This window comes from Vicugna pacos, chromosome 16, assembly GCF_048564905.1.
Source record: "Vicugna pacos chromosome 16, VicPac4, whole genome shotgun sequence".
Lineage (NCBI taxonomy): Eukaryota > Metazoa > Chordata > Mammalia > Artiodactyla > Camelidae > Vicugna > Vicugna pacos.
Genome location: NC_133002.1, coordinates 46,794,056 through 46,821,733, shown reverse-complemented (window position 1 = coordinate 46,821,733; position 27,678 = coordinate 46,794,056). Strand labels below are relative to the sequence as shown.

The 27,678-nt window shown below is 43.4% G+C and overlaps 1 protein-coding gene across 1 annotated transcript; it reads left to right on the top strand.

Annotated features, from left to right (window-relative positions):
- The first annotated feature begins 557 nt into the window (after positions 1-557).
- On the top strand, positions 558-26,030 carry DHX8 (DEAH-box helicase 8). The gene is made up of 23 exons (XM_006217419.4): positions 558-799; positions 4,414-4,499; positions 4,994-5,066; positions 5,484-5,569; positions 6,521-6,630; positions 6,990-7,331; positions 7,741-7,885; positions 7,979-8,182; positions 8,867-8,954; positions 10,477-10,574; positions 11,532-11,679; positions 12,705-12,886; positions 14,057-14,251; positions 14,526-14,711; positions 14,839-15,049; positions 15,159-15,340; positions 17,785-17,925; positions 20,286-20,441; positions 22,839-22,976; positions 23,451-23,579; positions 23,746-23,942; positions 24,411-24,590; positions 25,317-26,030. The coding sequence occupies exons 1-23, from the start codon at positions 652-654 to the stop codon at positions 25,534-25,536; spliced, it is 3,645 nt and encodes a 1,214-aa protein (XP_006217481.2). The 5' UTR covers positions 558-651; the 3' UTR covers positions 25,537-26,030.
- The last annotated feature ends 1,648 nt before the right edge of the window (positions 26,031-27,678 follow it).

Here is a 27,678-nt window from a genome sequence, read left to right as displayed (position 1 = left end):
AGCAACATTACCCTAGTTTACAGATGAGAAAACTAAGGCCCAAGAGATTAATTTGCTCAAAGTCACTCAGCTAGATAGTGGAAGTATCAGTTCCTTCATCTGAAAAATAAGTTAATGACAGAACTAGACTCCATTGCCGGCTGGTTTGTAACAGAGTAGCTTGAGACAGTCATGACCCAAGGAGAAGCAAAGCCCCAGGGATATGGGGATCTGCTGTAAAATCAATCTTGCCTTTTCCAGACGAATTCGGGTTCCTTTTTCAAGGCTTCTAAAGCGCAGGCGCAGCAAGAGGAGGGACTGGGAGAGGTCGCGACCTCGCCCGGCGCCCCTTGCGCAGGCCACGGTTGCCCTCTGCCGACCTAGGGCGGGAGCGCGCAGAGAGTGAAAGTTTCTGGGCCTGAGAGCGGGCCAAGAAGCTCGCTGGCCTGTAGAGGGCGCCTGCCGGCGTGCAGAGTAACCCACTCAGCCGTCCCTTCCCTAAGCACTTCCTGTCTGATCTCTATGATCCATCCGGTTACGTCAAGAGAAGTTCCCGGAGGGTTCACTTTACCGTAAACAAAAGAGATGCGCGCCGACCCGGAAGTGGAAACTGGAGCGGGGAAGAACTAGCTCCGAAGGCCCGTCGTGAAGGGGCCGGGGGAAGCCGTAGCCATGGCGGTGGCTGTGGCCATGGCGGGAGCCGTAACCGGGGCAGAGCTGGGCCCCGCGGAAGAACTCGCCAAACTCGAGTATCTGTCTTTAGTGTCGAAGGTTTGCACCGAGCTGGACAATCACTTGGGGATCAACGACAAGGATCTGGGTGAGCCGGGGGAGGTCCCTGCGGCCTCCGGTTTTGGGGTGGAGGGAAGTGGAAGGAGAAAGGGGATTGATGGGCCGAATGTGCGGGTCGGTGTGAACCTGTCTCTCTGTCACAGCTACTTGGGCCAGGGAACCTGCGGCCGTGGCCTACTCTAGAGAACCCTCCAGGCCGACCTGTTGGGAACCATTTCCCAGAGCTGTCAGTGAGACCTCAAGCGGCCAGCGTCGCCTGCTTCTTTTGTTTTCTTCCAGCCCCAGATAATTAAACAGCGTTAACAACAACAGCAGCCACTTGATGAGAATGAGAAGGAGGAGGAGGAGGAGGATGTTAATGTTAATGGCAGACACTTACTGGGTTCTCACAACATGCCAGATATTATGCTCAGTGTTTTACTTTGTCGTATTTGGTCTTCATCCTATCCTGTGAGATAGTGTTATCTGTTTCTAAATTAAGAAAACAAGGCTCAGGATCACATATCAGATGTCAGTGAGCCTGGTCTGGAATTCAAGTATTTTGTAGTCCATGCCTTTAACTGTGCTCTTAACCATTCAAGTTTAATACTGTCTCTCAAACACCAGTTATTAGATGTTTTGGGACAAACTGTACACGAAGAGAACCCACACCTAGGAAATGGAAAAGACTAGGGTCCTACAGCTAAGGCCACAGGCAGGTGGGGTGGGTCCTTATGAAGGTAAAGGGATGGATGGGGTCGAGAGTGTGAGTGGAGGGATGCTTCGTCCATTTTAACAGGAAGGAGGCCAGAATGTGGTTGTAGATGCAGGTGGATTTCATGGTTGGTGGTAGGAAGATGAGGGAGAGGGTTCCAATTTGACTTTTTTTTTTCCTAAATGAAGATCAAATGAAATCATCAATTGGAGAGATGGAATGGAAGGGACACATAACAAAGCGGAGTCAGGGAGGTTAGATGTGTGACCTTTGGTAGGATACTTAGTTTCTCTGCAGTTGTTTTTCTCATCTGTGAAACGGGAACGACACTGTGTTCTTCACAGTGTGACCATATAGCCCCTGGGAAGATGCCCTGTGTATTTTAGCTCACTTTTCTGTTGCCTATCATCAAAGTGTGCCTCTCCTGTGTCATTTTCCTCAGTCTCTTTTACATGATAATGAGGTGATATTGTTGTCAATTTGCTATCTATCTGGGTAATATGTTTATTCAGCAAATGTTTATTGTGCTAGGGGATTAGGAGTACGGTAGAGAACAGGATAGATTCCTTTGGTCAGTGAGCTTACGTTGTTTCTCTCTCTCTTTTAAACTACAGTGTACTAATGCTTTGGCCCCTTTTAGGGGAAACAAAGTTGTGGAGACCAAAACTACCCCGCCCCCAACTTCACAGGCCAATTCCAAGTCCTGGTTGTCACCGGCTACAGATTGGAGGTTCCAACCACCCACTCCTTGGGTTTGATTAATTTACTAGAGCAGCTCACAGAACTCAGAGAAACATTTTACTAACTGGTTTATTATACAAGGATAGAACTCAGGAACAGCTGAATGGAAAGTGTGTGGCAAGGAGAGAGGCGCTTCCATGCTTTCTTGAGGTCCCCACTCTCTCCAAATCTCCATGTGTTTACCAGCCAGAAAGCTCTCCTTTTGGGTGTTTATCGAGGCCTCATTAGGTAGGCCCAGTTGGTTAAATAATTGGCCATGAATGACTGAACTGTCTCCAACTCCTCTCCCCTCCCCCAGGTCAGAGTGGGGCTGAAAGTTCCCAATGTCCTGGCTGGTTTCCCTGGCAACCAGCACTCATCCTCTAGTTACCTAGGGGCTTTCCTAAAGTTGTCTCAGGAACATAAAAAAGTAACTTACTCTCTGCTCTTAGGAAATTCCAAGGGTTTTAGGAGCTCCATGCTGGGGATGAAGACCAAATATATATTTCTTCTGATAAATCACAATATCACACTGTTAAACACAGAATTTCAAAACCAGTAACATTAAAAATACTAACATTTGAAAAGCATGATAGATAGACAGTATTGTTTTGTTGAAACTAAGTTGCCAGAGTTGGTTTTAATAACAAAAAGGTATATATTTACTTCTTTTGGGTTTTATTTGCTGACTTGATTCTTTTGATTTTGACCCATTTTTGATAGTTCGATGAATTTAATGATGCCCTTATATAATTCTGAAAATTTAAAAACCCTTATTAATGACGGCTGCAGTGTGAACATGCTGCTGCCTGCTTTAGGATTGGCTCTTTTGAGCATTGTACGACTAGCACCATGTGACCTGTTCTCTCTGCATTCCTGTAAAGAATCTGGGCTCTGAAGTCAGATTTCTGGGTTCCAGTCCTGGCTCTACCTATTATTACTGGTTAGGTCAGCATCTCAAACCCTCAGCCTCCTCATCTGTGAAACAGGGACCAAAATGGTACCTGCTTCTGAGAGTTGTTGTGAGCACTAGGAGGATAGCCCATGTGAAGCACTTAGCATAGTGCCTGGCATGTAGTAGATGTTCGAAAAGTCTTAACCATTGGCATTTTTGTTATTAACTTGTTATTTTAAAAAGCTTGATGGCATCTGGCTTTCACTTAATGTCATAAAAAAGGTAAAGCCGAATTTCAGCATGGAAATGGTATGGTAGCACTAGTTTATAAGTTAGTTACCCAGATCCTCCATGTTGTTATTATTTGTTGGGATTAAAATCCAAATGAAATCATTAAAATTTTCTTATAGGACCTTACAGTGTGAGACTTGTTGTCTCAGCCTATCATAAAATGCACTTTTCTCCTGAAAGTCTCTTAATAAATAGTCCTAATATTAGAAATGTCAAGAACTAGGCAGGTTTATAGAGAAAAATTTGGGGGTGAGGGGGCGAGTGACTCACCAACTTGGAGATTGTACTGTCCAGCAGCTGCCTGGCTGTCATGTATAGATCAGATGTGTCCTTTCAGAAACTTTTGTTTTGTCTTTTAATATATTTTCATTGAAGTGTAGTCAGTTTACAATATTGTGTCAATATCTGGTGTACAGCTCGATACTTTAGTCATATAGGAACATACATATATTTGTTTTCATATTCTTTTTAACTGTAAGTGGCTATAAGATAGTGAATATAGTTCCCTGTGCTATACAGTATAAACTTGTTGTTTACCTATTTTATAGTAGTTAGTATCTGCAGATCTCGAACTCCCAATTTATCCCTTCCCACCCGCTTCCCCACCCCATAACCATAAGTTTGTTTTCTATGTCTGTGTCAGAAACTGTTGAAAGCGTCCTGTTGCGTGTGTGTGTGCACATGTGCATACTCACATGGGCTCATGCTCTTGGACGTGGTTACCCGAGAATCTCTATGGCAGTGTGCACAGCTAGAAGAGAGTACAGGGATCTAGGATAAGGAGGTCTTCCTCCCTTAGATGCGCTCAAGGTCCTGGTGAGCCATTTTGTGGTGATATCTTCTCTTCATTTATGAAAAATTAACTAGAACATACATGGGTAAACTTGGTAGTCTGAATTCTTTCTTTACCCTTACTCGCTGGTGGTCTTCAGTTTCTATGACTGTTGAATAGCCTAGCCGATTTTCTTTTTAGCATACTTGAAACTTATTTCTTGCTCAAGTCTCCCATTTTTCTTGCTTTAATCCCCTTTCTCATTTGCAGCTGAATTTGTAATCAGTCTTGCTGAGAAGAATATCACCTTTGATACTTTCAAGGCTTCTCTGGTCAAAAATGGTGCAGAATTCACGGTATGTGTATCTGGAGACCGCTGTTTTATTTTAATGTCACTTTTGGATTTAAATGTTGATACCAATCAAATAAACCATTAAGTGTATGATGTTTTCATGACACTAAGCAGTGGTGGTGTAATTGAATTTCCTGTGACACCTTTCTAGGAAAATGGGGCAGGATTTCTGTTACTAAGTCTTTATGGGTGTTTACATTCTTGTTCTGTGAATCAGGAAGTTAAAAACAAGAATCTAGGTTTAGGAGGTAGTTCCATGGGAAATAAAATAGTTAAAGGGAACTAAATTACTTTTCCCCACAAAAAGTCTTTAAGTGTCAGCTTTCTCTGCAGCTACTTTGCTAGGTTCATGCCACATTAGATTGGCACTCTATGCTTTGTTTGTAAGTTAGCTCAATTCAGGTGCACAATCACCCTTTTCTAAAGGACACCCCTTTTCTTAATGTTTTTAAGCACTGATCCAGAAGTTAATGATTTTTGTTCTGTTTCTTTTCAAAGGATTCTCTCATTAGTAACTTGCTGCGTCTCATACAAACCATGCGGCCTCCAGCAAAGCCTTCCACTAGCAAAGGTGAGCAGAGCCTCTAGCTGAGGTTCGTCTCCATAATGGTTTAGATTATGAGCATCCTGTAAATTGCGTTTCTTTCCCTTGCAGCAGCTGCTGAGCAAGTAAATGTTCTAGTAAAATGTTCAAGTTGACTTAAAACAAAATTAAAATTATAAAACATAACCAATCAAAAGACTACTAATGCACATCCCCCAACCATATGCCTTGATACTTTGTTGAGCGTTTCATAATCAGGGTTTAGATTTTTTTTTTAGAAATTTGAATTACGTTTATAGTCATGTATACGAGTAATATGTAGAAAAACGTTCTGTTTTTAGTTTATGTAAATCTAGTGTTGAGGGTCTTTTATTAACCATTAAGAATATTAAATCTCTCTCTCTCTCTCTTTTTTTTATACTTCATGCTCTTTAATGAAACAAGATGCAGTTGTTAAACCCAAAACTGAAAAAGAAAAGCTGAAGGAACTCTTCCCAGTCCTTTGCCAACCAGACAACCCTTCTGTCCGGGTACTGATGCCGTCCTGAGAACATCTGCTGTAGCCGCGTGTTCCCCCCTCCTCATTCTTTTTCTTTGTTTCATTAGTTACCAATTTTAAGTTTGTCTTCACTGTAACAGATTTGTCAAAGTGAAAGTGTTTGGTCACTTCTTGAGCATATGCTATGTATAGAATAGTGTTAAAGGGTTCAGAGATTGATATTTGAGGGAAATGAGTTTGGAATTGTGGGAAGCAGTGATTAAGGGTATGAAACAGGTATGAAATAATTTAAGGATCTGGAACAGATGCCTGATGTGCAAAATTAGATTTTTTCCCCCTCTATTACATATCATAGGTCTTATTTTTGAAGTGTTTTGATTTTTAAATTTCATTTTAGTAAGTATTTATGGAGTACCTACTATGTGCCACGTACTGTTCTAACTACCACGGTACAGTAGTGAACAAAACAGACTAGAGTGTCTGCCTTTTTGGAGATTACATCCTAGTATTGGGGCAGGGGCAGAAAGTAAACATGTAAACTCCTCTAGTGAGGAGGGGACAGGCAGTACATGAGTAAGTGTATGTTATAGCTGACAGTGATAAGAACTATAGATGAAATAAAGAAAAGAACTATGGATGAAAGAGGGAAGGGAGTGTAAAGGGAGAATTGCTTTTTAAGATTTTTGACGTCTGTTTACTGTTTATAATCATCACTTGCGTGGTTTCATGGGAGGAATTCTAATCGACTTCCATGGGCTTGTATTAAGGACAGAGGAAATTTGTGAAGTGTAGAAATGACTTCTAAGAGCCTTTGCTCATTCTTTCTTCCTCTATCTCAAAACTCTGTCCCCTTCTACCTTCTTCATATAAGTAGTCAGTAATGTAGGAGCTGTCAGATTTGTAGATGTACCTGAAGTACAGATTCTTGAGTGACTTTTGTTGTCTTCTCTCCTCCTAACTTTGCTGGCTTCTGCCCCTGTAGACCATGCTGGATGAGGATGATGTGAAAGTCGCCGTGGATGTCCTGAAAGAACTAGAGGCCTTAATGCCCAGCGCAGCAGGCCAGGAGAAGCACAGAGACGTTGAGCACCGGTTTGTCCTTAGTGTCCTGTCTTTTGGAAGTTTAGGATGTGGTGATAGTTGAATTCTGAGCAAATTTACAGAATCTAGACTGGCCATGTACCATATGGTTGAATCTATTTTCATTAGATAAAGAGTACTTATGCATCAAATGCTAAGATGTTCAAAAGAGAAATCTGGGTTGAAAGAAGCTGAGTGTGTTTGTGGCCTCCTCCGTTATTGGCCTGCAGGGATGTCATAGTTATTGAAACTAAATCAGTTTACCATTAGTGGGTCCCGACCACATGCATGGCACTGTGCTGGGTGCTTGGGGAGGCAAAGATGAAACTGGGCTGGTTACTTTTTCAAACAGGTGTTTGTTGATTTGTTAGGGACAAGACAAAGAAGAAGAAGCGGAGCCGGAGCCGAGAGCGTGAGCGAGAGCGCGAGCGTGCTAGAGATCACAAGCGGAGACATCGGTCCCGCTCTCGGTCACGTTCCCGGACCCGGGAGAGGAATAAGGGCAAGTCCAGGTACAGGTCCAGAAGCAGAAGTCAGAGTCCCCCCAGAGACCGGAAGGACCGAGACAAGTATGGGGAGAGGAATCTGGACAGATGGCGGGATAAGCATGTGGACCGCCCTCCCCCGGAAGAGCCCGCCATCGGGGACATTTACAATGGGAAAGTTACCAGCATCATGCAGTTTGGATGCTTTGTGCAGCTGGAGGGACTCAGGTAATGGCTGGTGCTCTTCTTCCACACCAGTGAAGAGCAGAATTTCTTTTATCACTGGGGATTTTCACTTTCTATAAAGTTATTGTAATTAATGACACTTAAGTCAAATCAGCCATATCAGGTTGTTGGAAATTGACTTTTTATTTGAAATGTCATAGAGCCATTTATTCCTCCTCTGCCTTTGGGAGATCTGCCCTTTTCCTTGTTGAGATAGATGAGAATTTGTTGTCCTCTACCCCAATGTCTTTTCTTTTAGAGGTGATAATACTATTTTATCATTTGACCACCTTATTGAAACTTTCCTCTTGAGTTTAAGACCTTTTCCTTTTATTCAGTTCCAACAAGGGTGGAACTTGGTTGAGGAAAAGGTATTTTAGGCATGTTCCAGATGTTTCTGACTCTCCCTTAGGAAGCGGTGGGAAGGCCTGGTGCACATCTCTGAGCTCCGACGGGAAGGCCGTGTGGCCAATGTGGCTGATGTGGTGAGCAAAGGCCAGAGGGTCAAGGTCAAAGTGCTGTCCTTCACCGGGACCAAGACCAGTCTGAGCATGAAGGTAGGTGAGATATCCAGCTGGTTTCCACATCAGATGGCCAAGGACACATAAGAGGGCAGCAAGTGGGCTGTCTCCCTTGTTTTTGTGCCTTAGGATGTGGACCAAGAGACTGGCGAAGATCTAAATCCAAATCGACGGCGGAATCTTGTCGGGGAGACCAATGAGGAGACCTCTATGAGGAATCCGGACAGACCCACCCACCTCTCCCTTGTCAGTGCCCCGGAAGTAGAGGATGACTCACTGGAACGCAAGCGCCTTACCCGCATCTCTGACCCTGAGAAATGGGAGATCAAGCAGGTTGGGCCACTTGCTTTTATGGCCACATAGTCGTTCAGCATGTAGCATGGTGGTTAGGAGTGCGGGCCCTGGAGCACGATGGCCTGCGGTGACTTCTGGCCTCTTAGCAGCTGTATGACCCTGAGCCAGCTTCTGCTACCTCTTTGTGCCTCAGCTACCTCCTCTGTAAAACAGGCCATGGTGGCATTGTGGGGATTAAATGAGTTGATAGAAGTGAAGCTCTTTAGTTAGTGCCTCCGTGTGGTTAAGTGCTGTGTAAACGTTCGTTCTTGTTTTCATCATTTGTCAGTGAACAGCAAAACCCCAGTGTGCCAGGCCACTGTGCAGATGCTACAGAGATGAGTCTGTCATGGTTCCTACCTTTGAGGAGCTCAAAGTCCAGTGGAGGGGACAGACTGAAACAAGTATCTTTGAAAGTTTACATTATTACATGATAAGGAATGTGCAGAGTGCTGTGGAATCAAGGAAAGAAGCAGATAACACGTCTGGGCATGAGACCCTTGAGCCATGCTTTTGGGCGCCATGTTGTCGTAGGGATGGGATATAATGATGTTTGAAGCCCTGCAGTCCTGGGTCAGAGGAGGAAAAAGTGGTTTCCTACATGAAGCCTCTGTATTAACTCTCTTACAAAGAAAGAGTTTTGATCCTAGCAGGTGACAAAGCTTTCTTCTGTCCTTTGGCTAGATGATTGCTGCAAATGTCCTTTCCAAAGAAGAGTTTCCAGACTTTGATGAAGAGACAGGCATTCTTCCTAAAGTAGATGATGAAGAAGGTAACTAGCCATTTAGCTGGAGCAGGATAGTGGATCCAGATGACAGTTGGCAAGTTGAGCCATTGCATTGGGGTTTGTTTGTAGTTTGACTCAGTGGTTAAACTCATTTGCTTCTTGGGTCTCTTTCATCTCTCAAAGAACAAGGGTCTGTTTATGATGGAAGTGAAAACACTCATTTTTCTGATAAATGTTTATATGTTGTTACACTTACTGCTTATAATCAGGTTTTAGGATCTAAAAAGTTATCACTGTATTTTGGGGAGTGACTTTGGTCTCATAGTCTTAGTAATTGTTCTGTAAACTCTGAATCCACTTAGATTACTTCTGAGTTGCCCTGGAAACAATTTTTAACTCAGCCCAATGACAATTTTTAAAAATTGTGAAATGAATTCTCTAATAAAGTGCATATAGCTTATATAACAATAACAATGAACACCTGCATAGCTACCGCCCAGTTAAGTAGAACTTTACCAGCACCTCTGAAGCCCTTAGGTTCCATGCTCTGACTAGATCTACCTCCATACCTCTTCTGGGTAACCACTTAGGATGGTAACCACCATCCTAAAGTATGTGTTAATTATTTCCTGTTTTTCTTAAGTGTTTTGCCATCTACTGTGTATCTGTCCCTAAACATTGTATTATTTAGCTTGTCTGTTTTTGAACTTCTCTTTCTTTTTGATTCACTACCATTCTTTTGATATTTATTTATGTTGATTTTTATAGTTATATTACGTTAGTTTTCACTGCTGGAGAGTGTTTCTGTATATAAATGTACCATAATTTATCAATTTTGCTTGCTTTTGATGGGCATATGAGCTGATTTCTGAGTTTTTGTTTACCTTTGCATATAGTACTATAATGAAATTCCCGTATTTGTCCCTTAGTGCACATGTGCAAGACAATCTTCTTTTCTTTAAATATACAAGAGGAGAATTGCTGGGTAGTAGGAAATGTGCTTGTTCAACTTTACCACATTAAAGCTTGTGTACCAATTTACACATCTCTCGTAAGTGTAAGTGAGTTCCTCTTGCTCCACATCCTTGCCAACATTTGGTATTGTCTAGCTGTCCAACTAAATTTTTTTTTTCCACAGCCTGTTGTGGGTCAAGAGTTATTCCATATGGGGAGGAGAGTATAGCTCAGTGGTAGAGCATGTGTCTAGCATGCACAAGGTCCTGGGTTCAATCCTCAGTACCTCCATTAAAAAACAAAATCAAAAACCTAACTACCCCCCCCCAATGTTACTCCATATGAAATCGGATGGCAAATGCCTTAGTACCATTTAGAACATCAGACAGCATTTTTCCAGAAGCTTAACTTATTTTGAAAGAAGCTCAACTCAGTTCTTGGGCTGGAGCACAAATGCCCTAGAGATGACTGAGGGCTGGGGGAAACAGTCACCTGTATTAGAGTTTTGACCTTGGGAGCTATATTTGACAAAGATCCTTGATGCCTGTGGAGAGTAATTGTTTCGATAAAGCGATAGATCATTCCTCTCTTTCGTTTTTGGCTAATTGTTTAGATGAGGACCTTGAGATCGAGCTGGTTGAGGAAGAGCCTCCATTCCTGAGAGGGCACACCAAGCAGAGCATGGACATGAGCCCTATCAAAATCGTTAAGGTGAGGAACGCTGGGACTCGAACCCAGACTTGTCAAGTGAACTTCTTTTCCTAAAAGAAAAGTTTTTCAGAGCTGTTTACTCAGCTCACCACAGGAGGGAGTACTGACTGTTGGTCAGGGTCTAGAATATTTTTGTTTTAGAGGGAGATTGACTTGGCTTTGTTGCTTTTGCCTTTTTAATTCTTTTGCTCTCATTTTAGTGTATTTTGGGAGGAAGCAGTGATGAATATGAGTGCTTGCTACCATCACGGCCTTTGCCCAGGCCTTACCGCTTCAATCATTACCTTGCAGACTCAAAGGCAATTTTGAAGGGTTCACTTGACCACTGGGGCCCCAGATAGAAAGTATAGCACTTGTTGTTTTGGAGAGCATAGCTGTGAGGAGAATTTATGGCAAAGTTATGATAAAATTTTAGTTTTGGAAAGGTTTGAAGATCTCCTAGCCAGTTGATGCTTATAATCCACCCATGTGTCCTTCTATAGTGTTGCTCCCATGTGGACTTCTCATGTCTGCTTGACATTGTTGGTGACAGAATTCATCAGTTCTTAAGGAGACCCATTCTATCTTCAGAGTGATCTTATCAGTAGTTCATTCTTCTTTAGGCAGAGCTGAATATGTTTTACTGAGGGATCTACATTGGTCTTAATTTTAGTTCTTGGGACTGTACGGAAGAATTCTTATCCTCATCCTTTTCTCATATGTCCTCTCTCTTGGAAGTGGTTCTTATCTTCAAGCCAAAATCCCCAATTCCTACAGTGATTGATCATTGTCCTTGTTCATTTTCTCTGAACGTGCTACTGTTTATCCATTTCTTAGTCTGGTATGTTGATATGAACTTTCTTCTAGGAGGGTCTCATTTTTTAGATTTGAGTGGCTTAACATTTGCATTTTATTTCCCAGATATTTAATGCCTGCTGAGATCACATTCTGATGTTGCTTTGTCCTCTGTCGCACTAGAACCCAGACGGCTCCCTCTCTCAAGCAGCGATGATGCAGAGTGCCTTGGCCAAAGAAAGGAGGGAGCTCAAGCAGGCCCAGCGGGAAGCCGAGATGGATTCTATTCCCATGGGACTCAATAAACATTGGGTTGATCCTCTGCCTGATGGTAGGACTCTTGGAAGGGTTGTGGCGTGGACTCCCCCCGCCCCCAAAAATCTGAACCTTCTTATACACAGGGAGAGGGCAGTACCAGTACAGACTGAAGGTTTAGCCTTGGCTTTGGTGATTGGGTTTTTCCCTTCAGTTAGAGCATGTTTTTTGTTTGTTTGTTTTGTTTTTTAATGTTTTGGTAACTGTGGTCACATCATTAGACTGGCTGAGTTTTCTTCTGGATAACTTTAAAATTTTCATTCTAAAGATAATACTTTGCAACTTCTCTTTTCATATAATTCTTTGTGTAGTAAATATTAACTGTTGGATACCGTGAGCACAAGTACTTATTACTCGTGTTGGGTAATTGGGGATTTAGATGTAAAGAAAACAGACATGATCCCTGCTCTTAGGAAGCTTATAGTTTAGTGGGGAAGATGGATATTAATCAAATAATTACCAAATAATGAATTGACTAAATCATGGCCAGTGCTATATGAAGACGTACAGGGAGAGTAGTTGGCTATGGTGGCTCACTTCCCTGGGAAGGATGAGACCTGAAAGATAAAGAGGACTTAGTCTGTCAAAAGGGATGGCAACGGGAGTGGGGGACTATATTCCAGGCTGAGCTTGTGCTGAGGCTGTGAGATGGGAAAGAAGACTTGTGTGGCTGGAATAGAATTGAGTGACGGAGTGAGATCTGGCTGCCAGGATTTTGTAGCTGAAATTAGGAATCGGGGCTCAGTTCTAAGGTTCACTGGAAAGTGCTGCAGAGCTCTGCTCAGGGGAGTGGTGAGATGAGAGTTGCATTTCTGAAGGATTATTGATGGGGTCTTGCAGAATGGATTGGATGGGGCAAGAGAAGACATGTGGAATGAATTAGGAGGCTTTTGTAATAGTTCAGAGGAGAAAGATGATGCCTTAAACAAGGAGGTAGCAGAGAGGAGTGATGTGCTGGAGAAATGTGATTTGTTGAGTGTCGGGGAGGGGGCAGTGAGGTGATATGAGGATGGTAATTAAGCCCCCTGTTGCCCTTTGCAGCGGAAGGCAGGCAGATTGCTGCCAACATGAGGGGTATTGGGATGATGCCCAATGACATTCCTGAGTGGAAGAAGCATGCCTTTGGGGGCAACAAAGCTTCTTATGGAAAAAAGACCCAGATGTCAATCATTGAGCAGAGAGAGAGCCTGCCCATCTACAAACTGAAGGAGCAGCTGGTCCAGGTGAGAAGCCCTTCATGATGTACTGGTGGGGGACTTGAAGTCTTTTCTAAAAGGAGGATGACATGTTGTAATTGAAATTAGCACATTTGAAGTGGCTTTTCCATAGGGGATAGGAAAAAAACCCAGGACATTTCTAAGTACTTAAAAATATATATATTAGTCTACTCATTTTTTTCCTATAGGAAAATAAATCTGTTTGAACTGGGGACCCTTAGAGCAGGTACAAGTGGGCAGAGTATTGTGTTGCACAGACTAACAACTCTAGTCAATTAAAAAAAGTGGAGATGCTTGACTTCCCATTGAGGCAAGTCTGCTTCAGATTCCATTTTCTGGAGATCTGATTTAAGACCACTGAACCTTTCTGAGGTAACTGAGTTTACTAGTTTTCAGCAAATTCTTTCAATGATGTACATATACAAGCAAGTACAAGTATATATGTACACACAGAGACATTATGTGTTTCACATGTGCTGTGTGTGTTTCTAGATGGCAGCATATTATATACACCATTCTGCATCTTGCTTTAGTGATACAGCTCAGCATTGGTACCTATTTTTTTTTCTTTTTTCTAATGCTCTATTATGTGGATGTGCTCTGTGTGTTAATAGACATGTATGTTGATGGTTGATGGCAGTCTTTTGCTGTTATAAACAGTGTAGAAATCAGATGACTCTGGAGGGTAAAGTACAGGAGATTTGGGAGTGGTAGTAGAAAGGAACACTGTATCTTTTTTATTTACTACTGAATTTTTTAATCACGTGCATGTCATACTTGAAAAAGCATATATATGCGTATATAAAATATCAGGGCTATCTGGGTGATAGTTGTACTTTTAAAGTTATCTTTGTGTTTTTATGAATTTAAGAAAACCAGTAAGTTAAAAATAAAAAACTTAATCTGAGTCAGTCAGAAAAAGAATACTCATGAATTCTAAAGCTTTTAATTTGTTATACATACAGTTAAAATCGAAAGAGCATTGCCCATAGAAAATCACCATTAATATTTTTTCTATGCATGATTAAAAATAACTTGAACCTCGATTGTCATCTTACATATGTGTACTGTTGTGACCCCCTTCTCTCTTTTAGTGTTAGAACATAGTCAGTTATTTCACTCCCGAGGGATGCGTGGCAAATTTTAATGACCGTATTTCTCTTCGGTTGCTTTCAGGCTGTCCATGACAATCAGATCCTGATTGTCATTGGAGAGACAGGATCTGGGAAGACCACGCAGATCACTCAGTACCTGGCGGAGGCGGGCTATACTTCCAGGGGCAAGATTGGATGTACCCAGCCCAGGAGAGTAGCAGCCATGTCGGTGGCCAAGAGAGTGTCTGAAGAGTTTGGTTGTTGCTTAGGCCAAGAGGTAAGTGGGTGGCGAAGCTCTTCTGGAAATGTCTGAAGAAAGTGTAAAGGCCCAGATCTCTTCAGGTTTCCGCTGAGGGAGAGAAGGTTCTCATTGTCATTATCAGTCTGTTCAGGATCAAGTCCAAGGCAGATTTTACTGTGAGGAAATCCCTGTACATCTTTGTCAAATTTGATCTATTAAGATTATGGGTGATAGTCTGGGCCACGATCTTGCCTGGAGATTGCAAGGAGAGGTTTGTGTCTTAAGGTTTTCGGCTTCTGTTCTGCTTTAGGTGGGGTACACCATTCGCTTTGAGGACTGCACTAGCCCCGAAACAGTCATCAAGTACATGACAGATGGGATGCTGCTCCGAGAGTGCCTGATTGATCCCGACCTCACTCAGTATGCGATCATCATGTTGGACGAGGCCCATGAGAGAACGATTCACACCGATGTGCTCTTTGGGTTGTTGAAAAAGGTAACCAGGTGCTTTTTGGCGACCCTTCTTTTACCTGTTGGGAACTGAGTTCTGAGAATTGGATTTGAGTGCCTGTGCCTTTTTGAGTGGTCCTTTTTTCAGTAAGGCACATTGCATTTCCCTTTAGACGGTTCAGAAACGGCAGGACATGAAGCTGATTGTCACCTCAGCCACCTTGGATGCAGTGAAATTTTCTCAGTACTTCTATGAAGCTCCCATCTTCACCATCCCAGGTCGAACATACCCAGTGGAAATACTGTACACAAAGGAACCTGAAACAGATTATCTGGATGCCAGCTTGATCACTGTCATGCAGATCCATTTAACAGAACCACCAGGTAGGGGGAAGAACATTTTTCCCTCTTAGATCTGTTGGTGGTACTATGGCCTTTGCTTAGAACACATACACAGTTAGAAAGTCAATTCATACTCCTGTTCTCTTCTTAGGTGATATCCTGGTCTTCCTGACTGGTCAGGAAGAGATTGATACTGCTTGTGAGATCCTGTATGAAAGAATGAAGTCCCTGGGACCTGATGTTCCAGAGTTGATTATCCTCCCAGTGTACTCTGCTCTTCCCAGTGAGATGCAGACCCGAATCTTTGACCCAGCTCCACCTGGCAGCAGAAAGGTAACAGACCCTTGTTCTCTGAAACCATGTGGTGTCTGCAGCTGGCCCTAATGGAGATTGCTTAAGGTGTCTGTGAGTCTTGTTTAGTATGTTTTAGAAAGTAGTCCAACCAATTCAGTTTGTTAAGGATTGAGGGTCTTGTATGTGACTCCTATTCCTCTTTTTCTACTTGTGGCAACTATATTTTGAGTATCTACCAGACTTTGGGGTGAACACCAGGGCTGCAGTCTGAGGACAGGCTTCTGTCTGCTGTGGGACATCCAGCAGTAGACTGGCCTTTAATATGTAGTGTGAAAGTGCTACTGGATTCCCGGGTGGGGGAAGCATCCAACCCAGTGTGTAACCCAGCCCAAACTACTCACAGGAAGTATGGGTCTAAGCTCGTCCTGAAGAACACGTGGGTGTCATCTAGGCAAGAAGGGCAGGAGGACATGCACTCTGAGGAAGCAGAAAAGCCTGTGATAGCCTAGCAGTGAGAGAGTGTGGTCACTTAGGGAGCTGCGTAGTTCCAGTAGCTGGAATTGACTGTGTGATTGTGTGTATGAGACAGTGGGAAAGGAGACAGATGGATTTAAAAATAATAACTCTACTGGAATATAACTGACTTAAAGATTTTCTTAAAAAGGGGATGGGTATAGCTCGGTGATAGAGAACGTGCTTAGCATGCACGAGGTCCTGGGTTCAATCCCCAGTACTGCTATTAAAAAAATTTTTTTTAAATAATTTATATACCATACAATTGTCCCTTTAAAGCATACAATTCAGTACACTTTAGTACATTTACAGAATTCTGTAGCCATTAATTACCATTATCAGTAATTAATCATTAACCATTAACCACTACAGTTAGTTTTTAGAACAATTTTATCACCCCTGGAAGAAACGCTGTACCCTTTAGCAGTCATCCCCCCATTAACCCCTCTGCTCAGCCCCTCAGAACCACTAATGTACTTTCTTTCTTTCTTTCTTTTTTTTTCTTCTAACAAAGGCACAGGATCTCGTGCACACTGAGCACATGCTCTACCACTGAGCTATAATCCCTCTGCCCCCCACCCCACTTCCCCGCCACTAACCTACTTTCTGTCTCTACAGATCCACCTATTCTGGACATTTCATATAAATGGACTTGATCCTTGTGGACTAGCTTCTTTCGTTTAGCATGTTTTCAAGTTTCATCCATGTAGCAGCACATAGTACTTCATTTCTGTTTATTGTCGAATAATATTCTCTTGTAGAAAAGAATATACCACATTTTGTTTATCCATTTATCAGTTAATGGACATTTGGATTGTTTCCACATTTTAGCGAATATGAATAATGCTGCTATGAACATTTGTTTACAAGTCTTTGTGTGGACATATGTTTTCATTTCTCTTGAGTGTATACCTAGGAATGGAAGACAGATGGGGTTTTTTATTGAAATGTAGTTGACATATAATATTATGTTAGTTTTAGGGGGCACTACAAAGTGATTTGACATTTGCATGCATTCTGAAATAATCACCATGATAAGTCCGGTAACCATCTGGAAGACAGATGGATTTGAATAATATTTAAGAGTTAGAATGGTCAAGACATAGTGAGTGCCTGGAGGAGGAGGGAAGGGCGGGGATGGGTGGTCAGGAGTAACTACCAGGTTTCTGGCTTAGGCAGCTAGATGGAAGGTGGTGCTGAAGAGGGAAATGAGGAGGAGCAGGTTTCGGGGGAAGATGGTGATTCCTGTTCTGTTTTGTTCCTGATGGTTGCACTTTTCTCTAAGAGGGCTTCTGCAGCTCTGTGGCAGTAGAAGCCTTTCAGGGCCAGTATAATGCTGGCATGATGCGAGATCTTCTGGTGCTCCTAGCAGTGATTTTTCTGAGCAGTCGTGTTTTATTGTTTGAACCTCTGGGTGGAAGAACAGTGGCAGTGCCAAGCTGAGACCAATAATCTTCTAGATCACACATCCTGCTGCATACACACAAACTGTGAAATTCCTCTGCCACCTTGTGGCTCATTTTATGATCAGGAAAAAAAAGTCTCCCTCATGTTCCACATACACAAACAGCCCATTTTGTAGTCCAGATGTCCCCGTGGGGGAAGGAAAATCTCATTTTGCACTGGCACATGTGATGCCAGGAACTCTCTGCTTTCCCAGGGTGCTAGACAATTAAAATTGTAGTAATCAACACTGGATCTAGAAAATGAGATATTAGCCATTTGCACCAAATGAAATTGGCTTTGATTGGCCACTGCTTCTTCCTATTCCACTTCTCTCAGTTACCACCCACTCCCCAACCTAACCCATTAGATGAAGGCACCTCCCCTTCCGCCCATTGAAGGCCAAACTGAGATTAAGTGCTATCTAGTCATCTAGAGGGGGAGAGATCTGCCAGTCCTTTGAACAGGTGTCTGAGTTCAGAAGTCTCATTTCACGCTCAATCCATCTGTGTCCCTCTTGCCTGTAGGTTGTGATTGCTACTAACATTGCGGAGACATCACTGACTATTGATGGCATTTACTATGTGGTGGACCCTGGATTTGTGAAGCAGAAAGTTTACAATTCCAAGACGGGGATCGACCAGCTTGTGGTGACTCCTATTTCTCAGGTTTGGCAGCTTCTACAGACAGCTTTTCTGAAAATCTTGGTTAGGGCCTTTCTGATATTTGTTACGGTTTTGTGTTTTGAACTTCACTGTTTTAAGACACTGAGTGCTTTCTTGAGATAAAGGAGATTTTTTGTTGTTTGTTTTTAATCTTTAGAATAGTATTTCAACATTAAAATGCCCCATAAAACTGGAACTTAAGAAAAAAAGGAATTGAATCCTAGCACCTTAGATTATCTAATGTAGGTGGTAAGAACATATTTTTTTAAATTACTGCACTTAGCCACACATATCGGCGAGAGTAATAATTCATGAGGTGATAATGTGTTTCTTTGGTAATTATGGAATAATTTTCTGCCTAAATCATGTTTGAAAATGAAAACCTGATCATCCCTTTTGAGGGCAGTTTGGCCACAGTGTATCCAAAATTTATAAGTTTCATTCTTTAACAGTTCTGCCTCTAGAAATATATCTGAAAGTTAGAAATGATTGAACATATATCTAAAGGTAATGGAAAAGGATGTTCACAGAAGCATTGTTTATGTTAGAGGGAACCTGGAAAAATTCTAAATGAGCTCCAAAAGGAAAGTAGTTTAATGAAATATAGTAAATTCATGCCATAGAGTGTCATATGACATTAACATGGTGGTGTGTATCTATATTTAATGACATAAGCGTATAACTGTGATATGTTATTTGAGAGATGTGGACTACAAAATAGCGTGTGTAGTATAAGCCAGTTTTATTTAAAAATAGATGATGTGCACTTGTGCATAGTTACGTGAATGTGCCTGTGACTGAAAGCGTATAGTCAAAATGTTAGCCAAGGTTATTTCTCAGTGGTGCTGCTGATTACTGTGCTGATGGGTGAAGCCATTTTTTTCCTTATACTTTTATGTATTATCTTAATATTCTATAAAAGGCGTGTATTACTTTCATAATCTATAAAACCAAAAGGCTGTTTTCATTTTGAAACTTAAGTAATAATAGGTAACACTTGCAGGGAACTTACTAAGTGCCAGGCACTGTCTCAGGTACTTTTACATACCTGAACTCATTACATTCTCACGTTGAACCTTTGTGGCATTTGTCATTATTCTTCTCATTTCACAAATGAGACTGAGAGTGAGAAGGGTTAAGTGACTTACCCAAGGTTACATAGCTGGTGGAGCCAGGATTTAAACCTAGGTGGTCTGGCACCAGTGAGTGTGTGCTCTGTACCAGTTCTTCATGCAACTCACAGTGATGGGGAAAGTAGCTACATCTGCCCTCCTTGATTTGGTGAAACATCTGTAGAATGCTGTGAGATCTGCCACGGTGTGTGACTGCTGCCTGCCTTTGAGTGGATAGTGACCTTTCAAACTCCATCCGTTGGTTTGGAGCCAGCATAGGAGTTTGTAAATCCTGATACTGTTTATAAGACAGATGGTTTTGTCAGAAAATGGGCCTCTTCAGTTTGCTGTTCACTGTTTCCTAGCAACCTTAGGGCTAAACTACATTTTTTTTTTTAATTGCAAAAATTAACGCCCCTCTCCTTTAAGTACAGAAGTGACATTACATTATTTTGGAAATTACTTAGTCCTACTACCACCACTGTCATCATTTTGATGTTTTTCTTGCCCATTTGTTTCATGTTTGTTTCAGGTTGCGATTCTGGTAGTGTAGTAAGTATGCATTTTTGATTAACTATTTAATTTCATTCATTTTAAGGTAATGTATGTTCAGTATAGGATATTTGAGAAAGAAAATAGAACTCATCTGTAAACCTACCATCACAGTTAGCCAGTTAAATTTTTGATTATTTTTTCTAGTTTTTTACTTCTGGCCGTTTGTATATATGCATTAAGATTTTAAAATTTTTCTTACAAAATTAATATTCCATTGTTTGGCAGCTTGCCTTTTCACTTATGTGAGTGTACATTTCCTTCTATTCATTGAGTGTCTTAAACCTGATTTTTAAAATAGCTGCAAAGTCATTCACTGGTATAATTAACATATTTATTTAGTTCGCTTACATTTTTGGTCATCACTGTGGGCTTGGGGCTTTGTCGTTTTGTTTTATGCTTTCTCATTTATGTTGTGCCTCACTATTTTGAAGGTTTATTTCTGTGGTCTATACAATGTTTCTTCTGTTCACTTGCTTGTATTTGCCTCACTTGAACAAACTTTCCTGATGTGCTGAGTGTTGGAGATGATAAGAGCATTAGTAGTCTTGGAAATGGTTCTAAAGTAAGTGAAGTAAACTCCATCTCAGATTTTACCTGTTGCTGAGTACCCCCACCTTTTAACAGATTTCCTGGATAAAGCTGTTAAGCCATGTTTAATAGATGCGTTACTTTTACGTTCCTTGCTCATCCTTCTAGGCTCAGGCAAAGCAGCGAGCTGGCAGAGCTGGGAGAACAGGCCCAGGAAAGTGTTATAGGTTGTACACAGAACGTGCCTACCGGGATGAAATGCTGACCACCAACGTGCCAGAAATCCAGAGGACCAACTTAGCAAGCACAGTGCTCTCGCTCAAGGTAGAAATCACTGTCTGTCTTGTTAGAATGGGTTAGTGGAACAGTCCAAGCCTGTGGCCTTAGTAAATGAACATCAGTTTTATGAACCTTGTTAAATACTTTAGTAACTTCATGGAACCAGTCCCTTGAATGGAACACAAATAGCTGTGATAACAGCTTCTCCACCAAGGGTTTGGGGCTGAATTGGCATGTGTGCTGTGACATGTTTTTCTTGCTGTCATAACCAGCAGGATATTTGGTTATAACAGATTTTAGTTAGGGGCATTTTCTAACAGGATATTAGAAAAATCCTATCAGTGCCAAACTGGACAAGCTCGCTTTCCTCAACCCTTTAACTTTCAGATCCAGTTCTGTTCTTTTAGAGCAGAAGCAAAACCCCCAGTCCAAAAACTTTGCAAGGGGACTGTCAGTACAGGTTTCAGACTGGCCCCCTGGGGGCTTGGTTTTCATTCTGAATCAGCGCTCTTCCTCTCTCCGTCCCCAGTGAGGACCTTCATTCTCTTTTGGCGGAGGAGCCGCGTGAGTAATTTCCTTCATGATGGCATCCCCACTCCCTGCCCCCCACACTGATGCTCCCCTGGAGCCCTGGCACTTGACTGGTGCAGAGTGCTCTGCTATAATTTATTATTCATTCCCTGTGAGAGATGCTAAAACAGAGCTTCAGAAAAAACCTGCTCCAGTCTCTGGAGTGAGAACAGAGAGGCATCTGTGGCTCAAACTCCTGCTCTGAGCTGTGTGTCCTTGGCAAATTTATCTGCTCGGCCCTCTGCTCTGTATTCTCCTCTCAGAAAGGGGGGCTCTTAGTAGTCTGTTGTGAGGAGAAATGAGATAATGCAGGTAGAGGCACTTGGCACAGTGCTTACTGATTGCTAACATAATTCCTTGTAGTTCTTACTCACACAGTAAGCATTTGTTGAACACCTGCTGTGTTTATGGTCACCATCACTTTATGGGAAAGAAACAGAAAGCTTAGGTCCTACTGCATTACCCTTTATACACACTCGGATAGTGCATCGTTCATTTGTTTCTTTTGTTCATCAGATTAGCTAACAAATGTATCAGATGCCAGGCATGCAATTGCACTGTCCTGGTTTTGTATCCATGTGTGTCACTATTGTGAACTCTGAGAGGAAGGGCCATCTTAGTCATCTTTATATCCCTGCCACCTAATGGTACAAGACACTTCCTGGATGCATGGTGGAAATTCTGTATGTGAGAGGCAGGACAAGCTGGTTATTTTCTTTCTTTCTTTCTTTTTTTTTAATTATGATAAAATACACATGACCATTGTGACTTTTTAAAAACATACAGTGGCATTAAGTACATTCACAATGTTGTGCAGCCATCACCACCATCCATTTCCAGAACTTCTTCATCAGCCCAAATAGAAACTCTGTCCCATTAAACTAAACAGTTCCTTCTCCCCCATCTCCTGCCCCTGGTGACCACTCTACATTGTCTCTATGAAACTGCCTATTCTAGGTACTTCATATAAATGGAATCATACAATATTTGTCCTTTTGATCTGGCTTATCTTATTTAGCATAATGTTTTCAAGGTTCATCATGTTGTGACATGTGTTCGAATTTCATTCCTTTTAAAGTGTGAATAATATTCCACTGTGTGTGTGTGTATATATATACATATGTTTATATATATATATATGATTCGTTGTATTTTTTGTTTATCCATTCATCTGCTGATGGACATTTGGGTGGTTTTTACTTTTTAGCTATCGTGAATGATGCTGCTATGAACATTAATGTACAAGTGTCTGTTTGCATCCCTGCTTTCAGTTCCTTTGGGTATATATCTAGAAGTAGAGTTGCTGGGTCATTTGATAATTCTATGTTTAATTTATTGATGAATCACCAAATTGTTTTCCACAGTGGCTGCCTCATTTTCATTCCCACCAGCAGTGTATGAGGTTTCCTATTTCTCTGTATCTTGCCAGCACTTGTTATTTTCTGTTTTTTTGTTTTTGTTTTTAATTATTGCCATCCTAGGGGATATGGAATGATATCTCACTGTGGTTTTGATTTGCATTTCCATAATTACTAGTTATGTTGAACATCTTTTCATGTGTTTATTGGCCATTTTTATATCTTCTCTAGAGAAATGTCTATTCTCTGCCATTTGTTAATTGTTGTCTTTTTGTTGTTGAGCTGTGTGTACTATTATTCTGAGGGAGTGTTTTTTAAAGTTTCCTGAGAAAGTATATGCTTTCTAACAGTCTTGAGTTTTGTGTGGCCAGCCCTGGAGGTTACTGCTAATCTTGCTGGTGGGTTCCTCTTTGCAATTGAAGAAATAAGAGAGAACGTGACAGGTAGTCTCCCTCTGTGTTAACAGTGGTGAGGCTGACCCTCCCAGCACACACTTTCTTCCCTTGTGTTCTAGGCCATGGGCATCAATGATCTGCTGTCCTTTGACTTCATGGATGCCCCACCAATGGAAACCTTGATCACAGCCATGGAGCAGCTCTACACACTGGGGGCTCTGGACGACGAGGGCCTGCTTACTCGCTTGGGCCGCAGGGTAGGAAACAGACCTAACTTTGGTGCTTTGGGAAAGATTCCCTGGCTAGCCTTCCATACTCTTTGTTTTGTGTTAAAAAATCAAGTCCCTGGATGAGCTTTGAGTAGAATTCTAAATACTTGTTTTTAACCTGGATTTTCCACTATCACTTAAAACTATTTCTTCACAGGAAAAAGAATTCTATGCAGTCAGTTTTACTTCATGATACATGAGTGAGTCTAGCCTTAATTTGAAAAGATTTCTGCAAAATTCCTACCTACCCCAACAGTAGTTATATTCTTGGTCACATCCATTTTGTTGAGGTATATTTGGGAAATAAAAGAAAACATTCTTCTGATAGAGCCAGACATCCCACATCACCATGCCTGGGTAAACCTCCTGTGGTCTGTTACCCACTCTGACCAGTGTCTCAGGTGGTGACTCCACATGGCTCTTCCACAGGGAGGCAATTGTTGTTTCTTCTTCTCCCTCTAGATGGCAGAGTTCCCTCTGGAGCCGATGCTGTGCAAAATGCTGATCATGTCTGTGCATCTGGGCTGCAGTGAGGAAATGCTGACCATTGTGTCCATGCTGTCAGTGCAGAACGTCTTCTACAGGCCCAAGGTAGGGGTTCCGATAGGGGTCAGATGAAGTAGGGTGAAATCAGCCTATTGCCACTGCAGTGCTTAATGTGGACACTTGATGGGGCCATGTAGGGCTCCCTGGAACTGCTGGATGTTTAGTTAGTCGCTGAACTAGAGGAAAGTGATTCTCTCTCCACTGCTTGCAGGATAAACAAGCCCTTGCAGATCAGAAGAAGGCCAAGTTCCACCAGACTGAAGGGGACCACCTCACCCTGCTGGCCGTGTACAACTCCTGGAAGAACAATAAGTTCTCCAACCCGTGGTGCTATGAGAACTTTATTCAGGCTCGTTCTCTGCGCCGAGCCCAGGACATTCGCAAGCAGATGTTAGGCATAATGGACAGGTAACGTCTGGGGACTTCTCATGTTTGAGTTGTACCTCCTTGAATGCCTGTCAGTTGGTCTCTGTGTACCCGTGAAGCTGTCAGCACCTGTACTCCTACTCCTCACATACCTCGTTTTCTCTGGCTTTTCCATCTTTGTTGTGCTCCTCCCCCAGTAAGGATGTGGCTGAGAATCATTTCAGAAAGTTCCTAAGCGGAGGATGATTTGTTAGTTGTTGAAAATGCTCTTTGTTTACAAGCATCTGCAGCATTATCAGTTGGGTTGAATTATAACTTAAGCAAAGCATCTGGCTCTTACGGCGTCCGTCCATCTAGCCCACTGTGTAGAGCTGCCCTCGTAGTACACTTAGGGCTGGACGGAGGGCCCTGGTGCCTACTCTGGGGATCCCAGGAAGGGGGTATTGATGGAACCTCTGAAAGCAGAGTAGTCTCACATCTTTGTCCTTTCATGATTTATTCTCCTGATAGACACAAGCTGGATGTGGTCTCCTGTGGTAAGTCCACAGTTCGAGTGCAGAAGGCCATCTGCAGTGGATTCTTCCGGAACGCTGCCAAGAAAGACCCGCAGGAGGGTTACCGGACGCTGATCGACCAGCAGGTGGTCTACATCCATCCTTCCAGTGCTCTCTTTAACAGACAGCCCGAATGGTAGGTGGTCAGGCCCAGGTCTGGAGGCCGTTTTGGGCAGAGAGAACTTGTTAATCTCCTGGCCCTTTGTGTCTTTGTCTTCACCCACCCCCCACCCCCAGCACTTCCTCTTCTAACATTGCTTATATTTCTAGAGCAGCAGAAGCATGAATTAGACAAAATATCAGGCCCTTTTGAGAGAAAGTCATAGGGATAAGAGCTGGAAAGGATCTTAGAGGTCATCTAGTGAGGTGGTTAAAAAAATTTTTTTTCAAGCAGCATTAAAAAAAAAAAAGGAATCTTACCCACCCTAACATAAAACCGTTTTGAAACCACTGTGCCCCCGTGGCAGAAGAGGGTTGGAGATGTAGATCCTTGGCAGCTTGGCTTCCCCCATCCCCTTGTGGCAGCCGCCAAGGTCCTCTTTAGGGCCCTAGAGGTCTGTGGAGACAGCCTGGAAAACAACCCTCCCATTTCACAGAGCAGGAAACTGAGGTCCAGAGAAGGGGTGTGATTGGCTCCAAGTCAATTAACTCATTGGATCCGGCAGCTTTCTTGTGGTGAGAGGTGTGCAGGCTCCTCAGTATTGGGCTGTGGCTGTCATAAACAGAACCTGCAGTCTCCATGGGTCAGGCAGGAGAGGTAAGAGGATAAAATGCAAGCTCCACTGAGGCCCACCAGGGACCAGGGTGACTGTGGAGCAGGGCCTGTATCGGAGGCTTGAGCCCTGTCTCTGTCCCCGCTCAGGGTGGTGTACCACGAGCTGGTGCTGACCACGAAGGAGTACATGCGTGAGGTCACCACCATCGACCCCCGGTGGCTTGTGGAGTTTGCTCCAGCCTTCTTCAAGGTCTCCGACCCAACCAAGCTAAGCAAGCAGAAGAAGCAGCAGCGTCTTGAACCCTTGTACAACCGCTACGAGGAACCCAACGCCTGGAGAATATCCCGAGCTTTCCGGCGGCGCTGAGAGGCAGGAGTCTGTTTGCTTCTCCTGCAGCAGTGGGCCAGCGCTTGGCCTCGCTCTTATTGATGAAAAGCTGGTTCTGAGGATACAGCTGTCCAGTGACTGAGTATCTTAACTGGGCATTTCCTAAACTTGACTCTCCGTTTCTTCCCTGGTGGTGAAATAGAAACAGGAATTTATGCCTGATTTGACCAGAGCCTCCAGGCCCCACCACCCCAAGCCAGTGGGGGTGGGGCTAGCCAGGGCTCACAGCCAACATGGGGGTACACTGCATCATCTCCAAGAAAGGGGCAACTCCTGCAGCCCTAGGATGGGGAAGAGGAGTCAAGAGCATCTGACGTCTGGACTTGATCAGGGCCCGGATGCCCTAGCTGGTACTCTCTGGAGGACGGAGCCACGAAGCTTGCTGAAATTGTTGGCCCCCTTCCTGCCCCTGTCCAGCCCCTGTACTTTTGCATAACCTCTTGGAAATATTTATTTTCTTAAGGAAACAAAAATGGTTTTCTGTGGCTATTTCTTTTAGCTGAAAGCTTAGGATATTGGAATGGGCTCAGGGTGGGGAGATATAGTATCTGGCTTTGGTGAAGAGTCCCCTGAAACCAGAACCTGGGGCCTCTTTGGGCTGGGAGGTGACACACAGCCAGACCTCCAGGCTTACCGCTTAGCACCGGCGCTGGCCCAGCCCCGCCGTGGACTGCCCGTGATTACCCACACCCTCTGCCCAGGCGCTCTGGTCTGGGCACCTGAGTGGTTGCAGATGCTGCGTGTGGAATGAAGAAGGCTCTCCCCGGCTGCCTCTCCGGCCTGTCACACTAACAGCATGAAGTGTGTCCTATTTCCTTTTGAAACATGCAAGGAACGACACAACTCTGTTTTGTTTTTGTTTTTGTTTTTATCCCCTTGAGGTCTTTAACAAAGGGCTTTTTGGTCAAAGCCTTCCCTCCTCAACCCCAAACTGAAAAGCAGCGTAACACCTCTCAGAGCCTCTGTGCTGCCCAGCGTCTGTGTCCTGCCCGTGTGCTTGGGCGTTTTCTCCTAGCATTTGGTTCGGGAATGGCCACCTCCAGGTGCCACTCTCACATTTCCTGAGGAGGCTCTGGACTGGGAAGAAGAAATGCTGCCAGGCCGGGCAGTGGAACTTCTGGAAAGTTAGTCTTATAAAGAACTGTGTACCCTATGTTACGGCCCGCACTGCCTCCCACCTCCCCACACCAGTAAGTTCTGAAATGAGGTAAGTACTAGAACTGCTGCCCCACAGCAGCACCCCAGGCACTAAGAGACCACATGACGTACTAGGTCGTAAGGAGTGTAGGCTGTCTTTGTGCAGCAAACCAACCACCCTAAAGACATGATTCAGAAACAGTCCAGCAGTCTGCTAACTGTACGTCCCTACCCCTTTATAGAGCTGAGTGAGCACCTGCGATTCTGAGTGTGCCTCTCAGGAAGCCCAGGTCAGCAATTAAGGGCAGGGGATCTTTACGTGCTAACCTTTAAGGCCTTATTGGGAAAGTGCAGGGGCCAACGGAGGAAACAAGGGGAAGCAGGGGCTGGGTACCCAGCTCCCCAATCTTAATTCCAGTCCATGTCTCTCCAGTTTAGGAACAAACTGGGCTTGGCAGCCCATCTGTCCCAGCTGGGTGACCAGTACCGACGACCTAGGAACCTATGAGGTCATCACCCCCAAGGAGGAAGGTTTGGGTTTAAAGCTGAAGTTGAGAAGAAGATGTTTAACAGGCCAAGAGTGAGAGACAGTAGGCTGGTAATCTGGGTTAGGTGAGCAAAAAGGACCCCAGCTCTGTGGGTGTTCCTTGAACATCACCCCCAAGGGCTGGGGTCACTTCTCTGCCCTGACAGCAAGGCTGGAGTCCTGACCTTCTGACTGTCCATCAGGACATGGCATGTAGGCAGTATTGCTGAGCCTGAACGGAGGGAGAAGGGGGCTCCTGGCCAAGATTGGGACGGAGGACTCGCCTGCTGCTCCTACACAATGGGGCCCTTGTTTCTCTTCCTTGAACCAGTATTTCCTGAGATTGAGTGACAGCCCAGGAGAGGATGTGGGTCTCATGCAGGGAGCTGGAGTCTTCTTGGCCACTAAAGTATGCTGTTGACTCCACCCCTGTGGGAGCCTAGCTTAGGAGTTTCCTG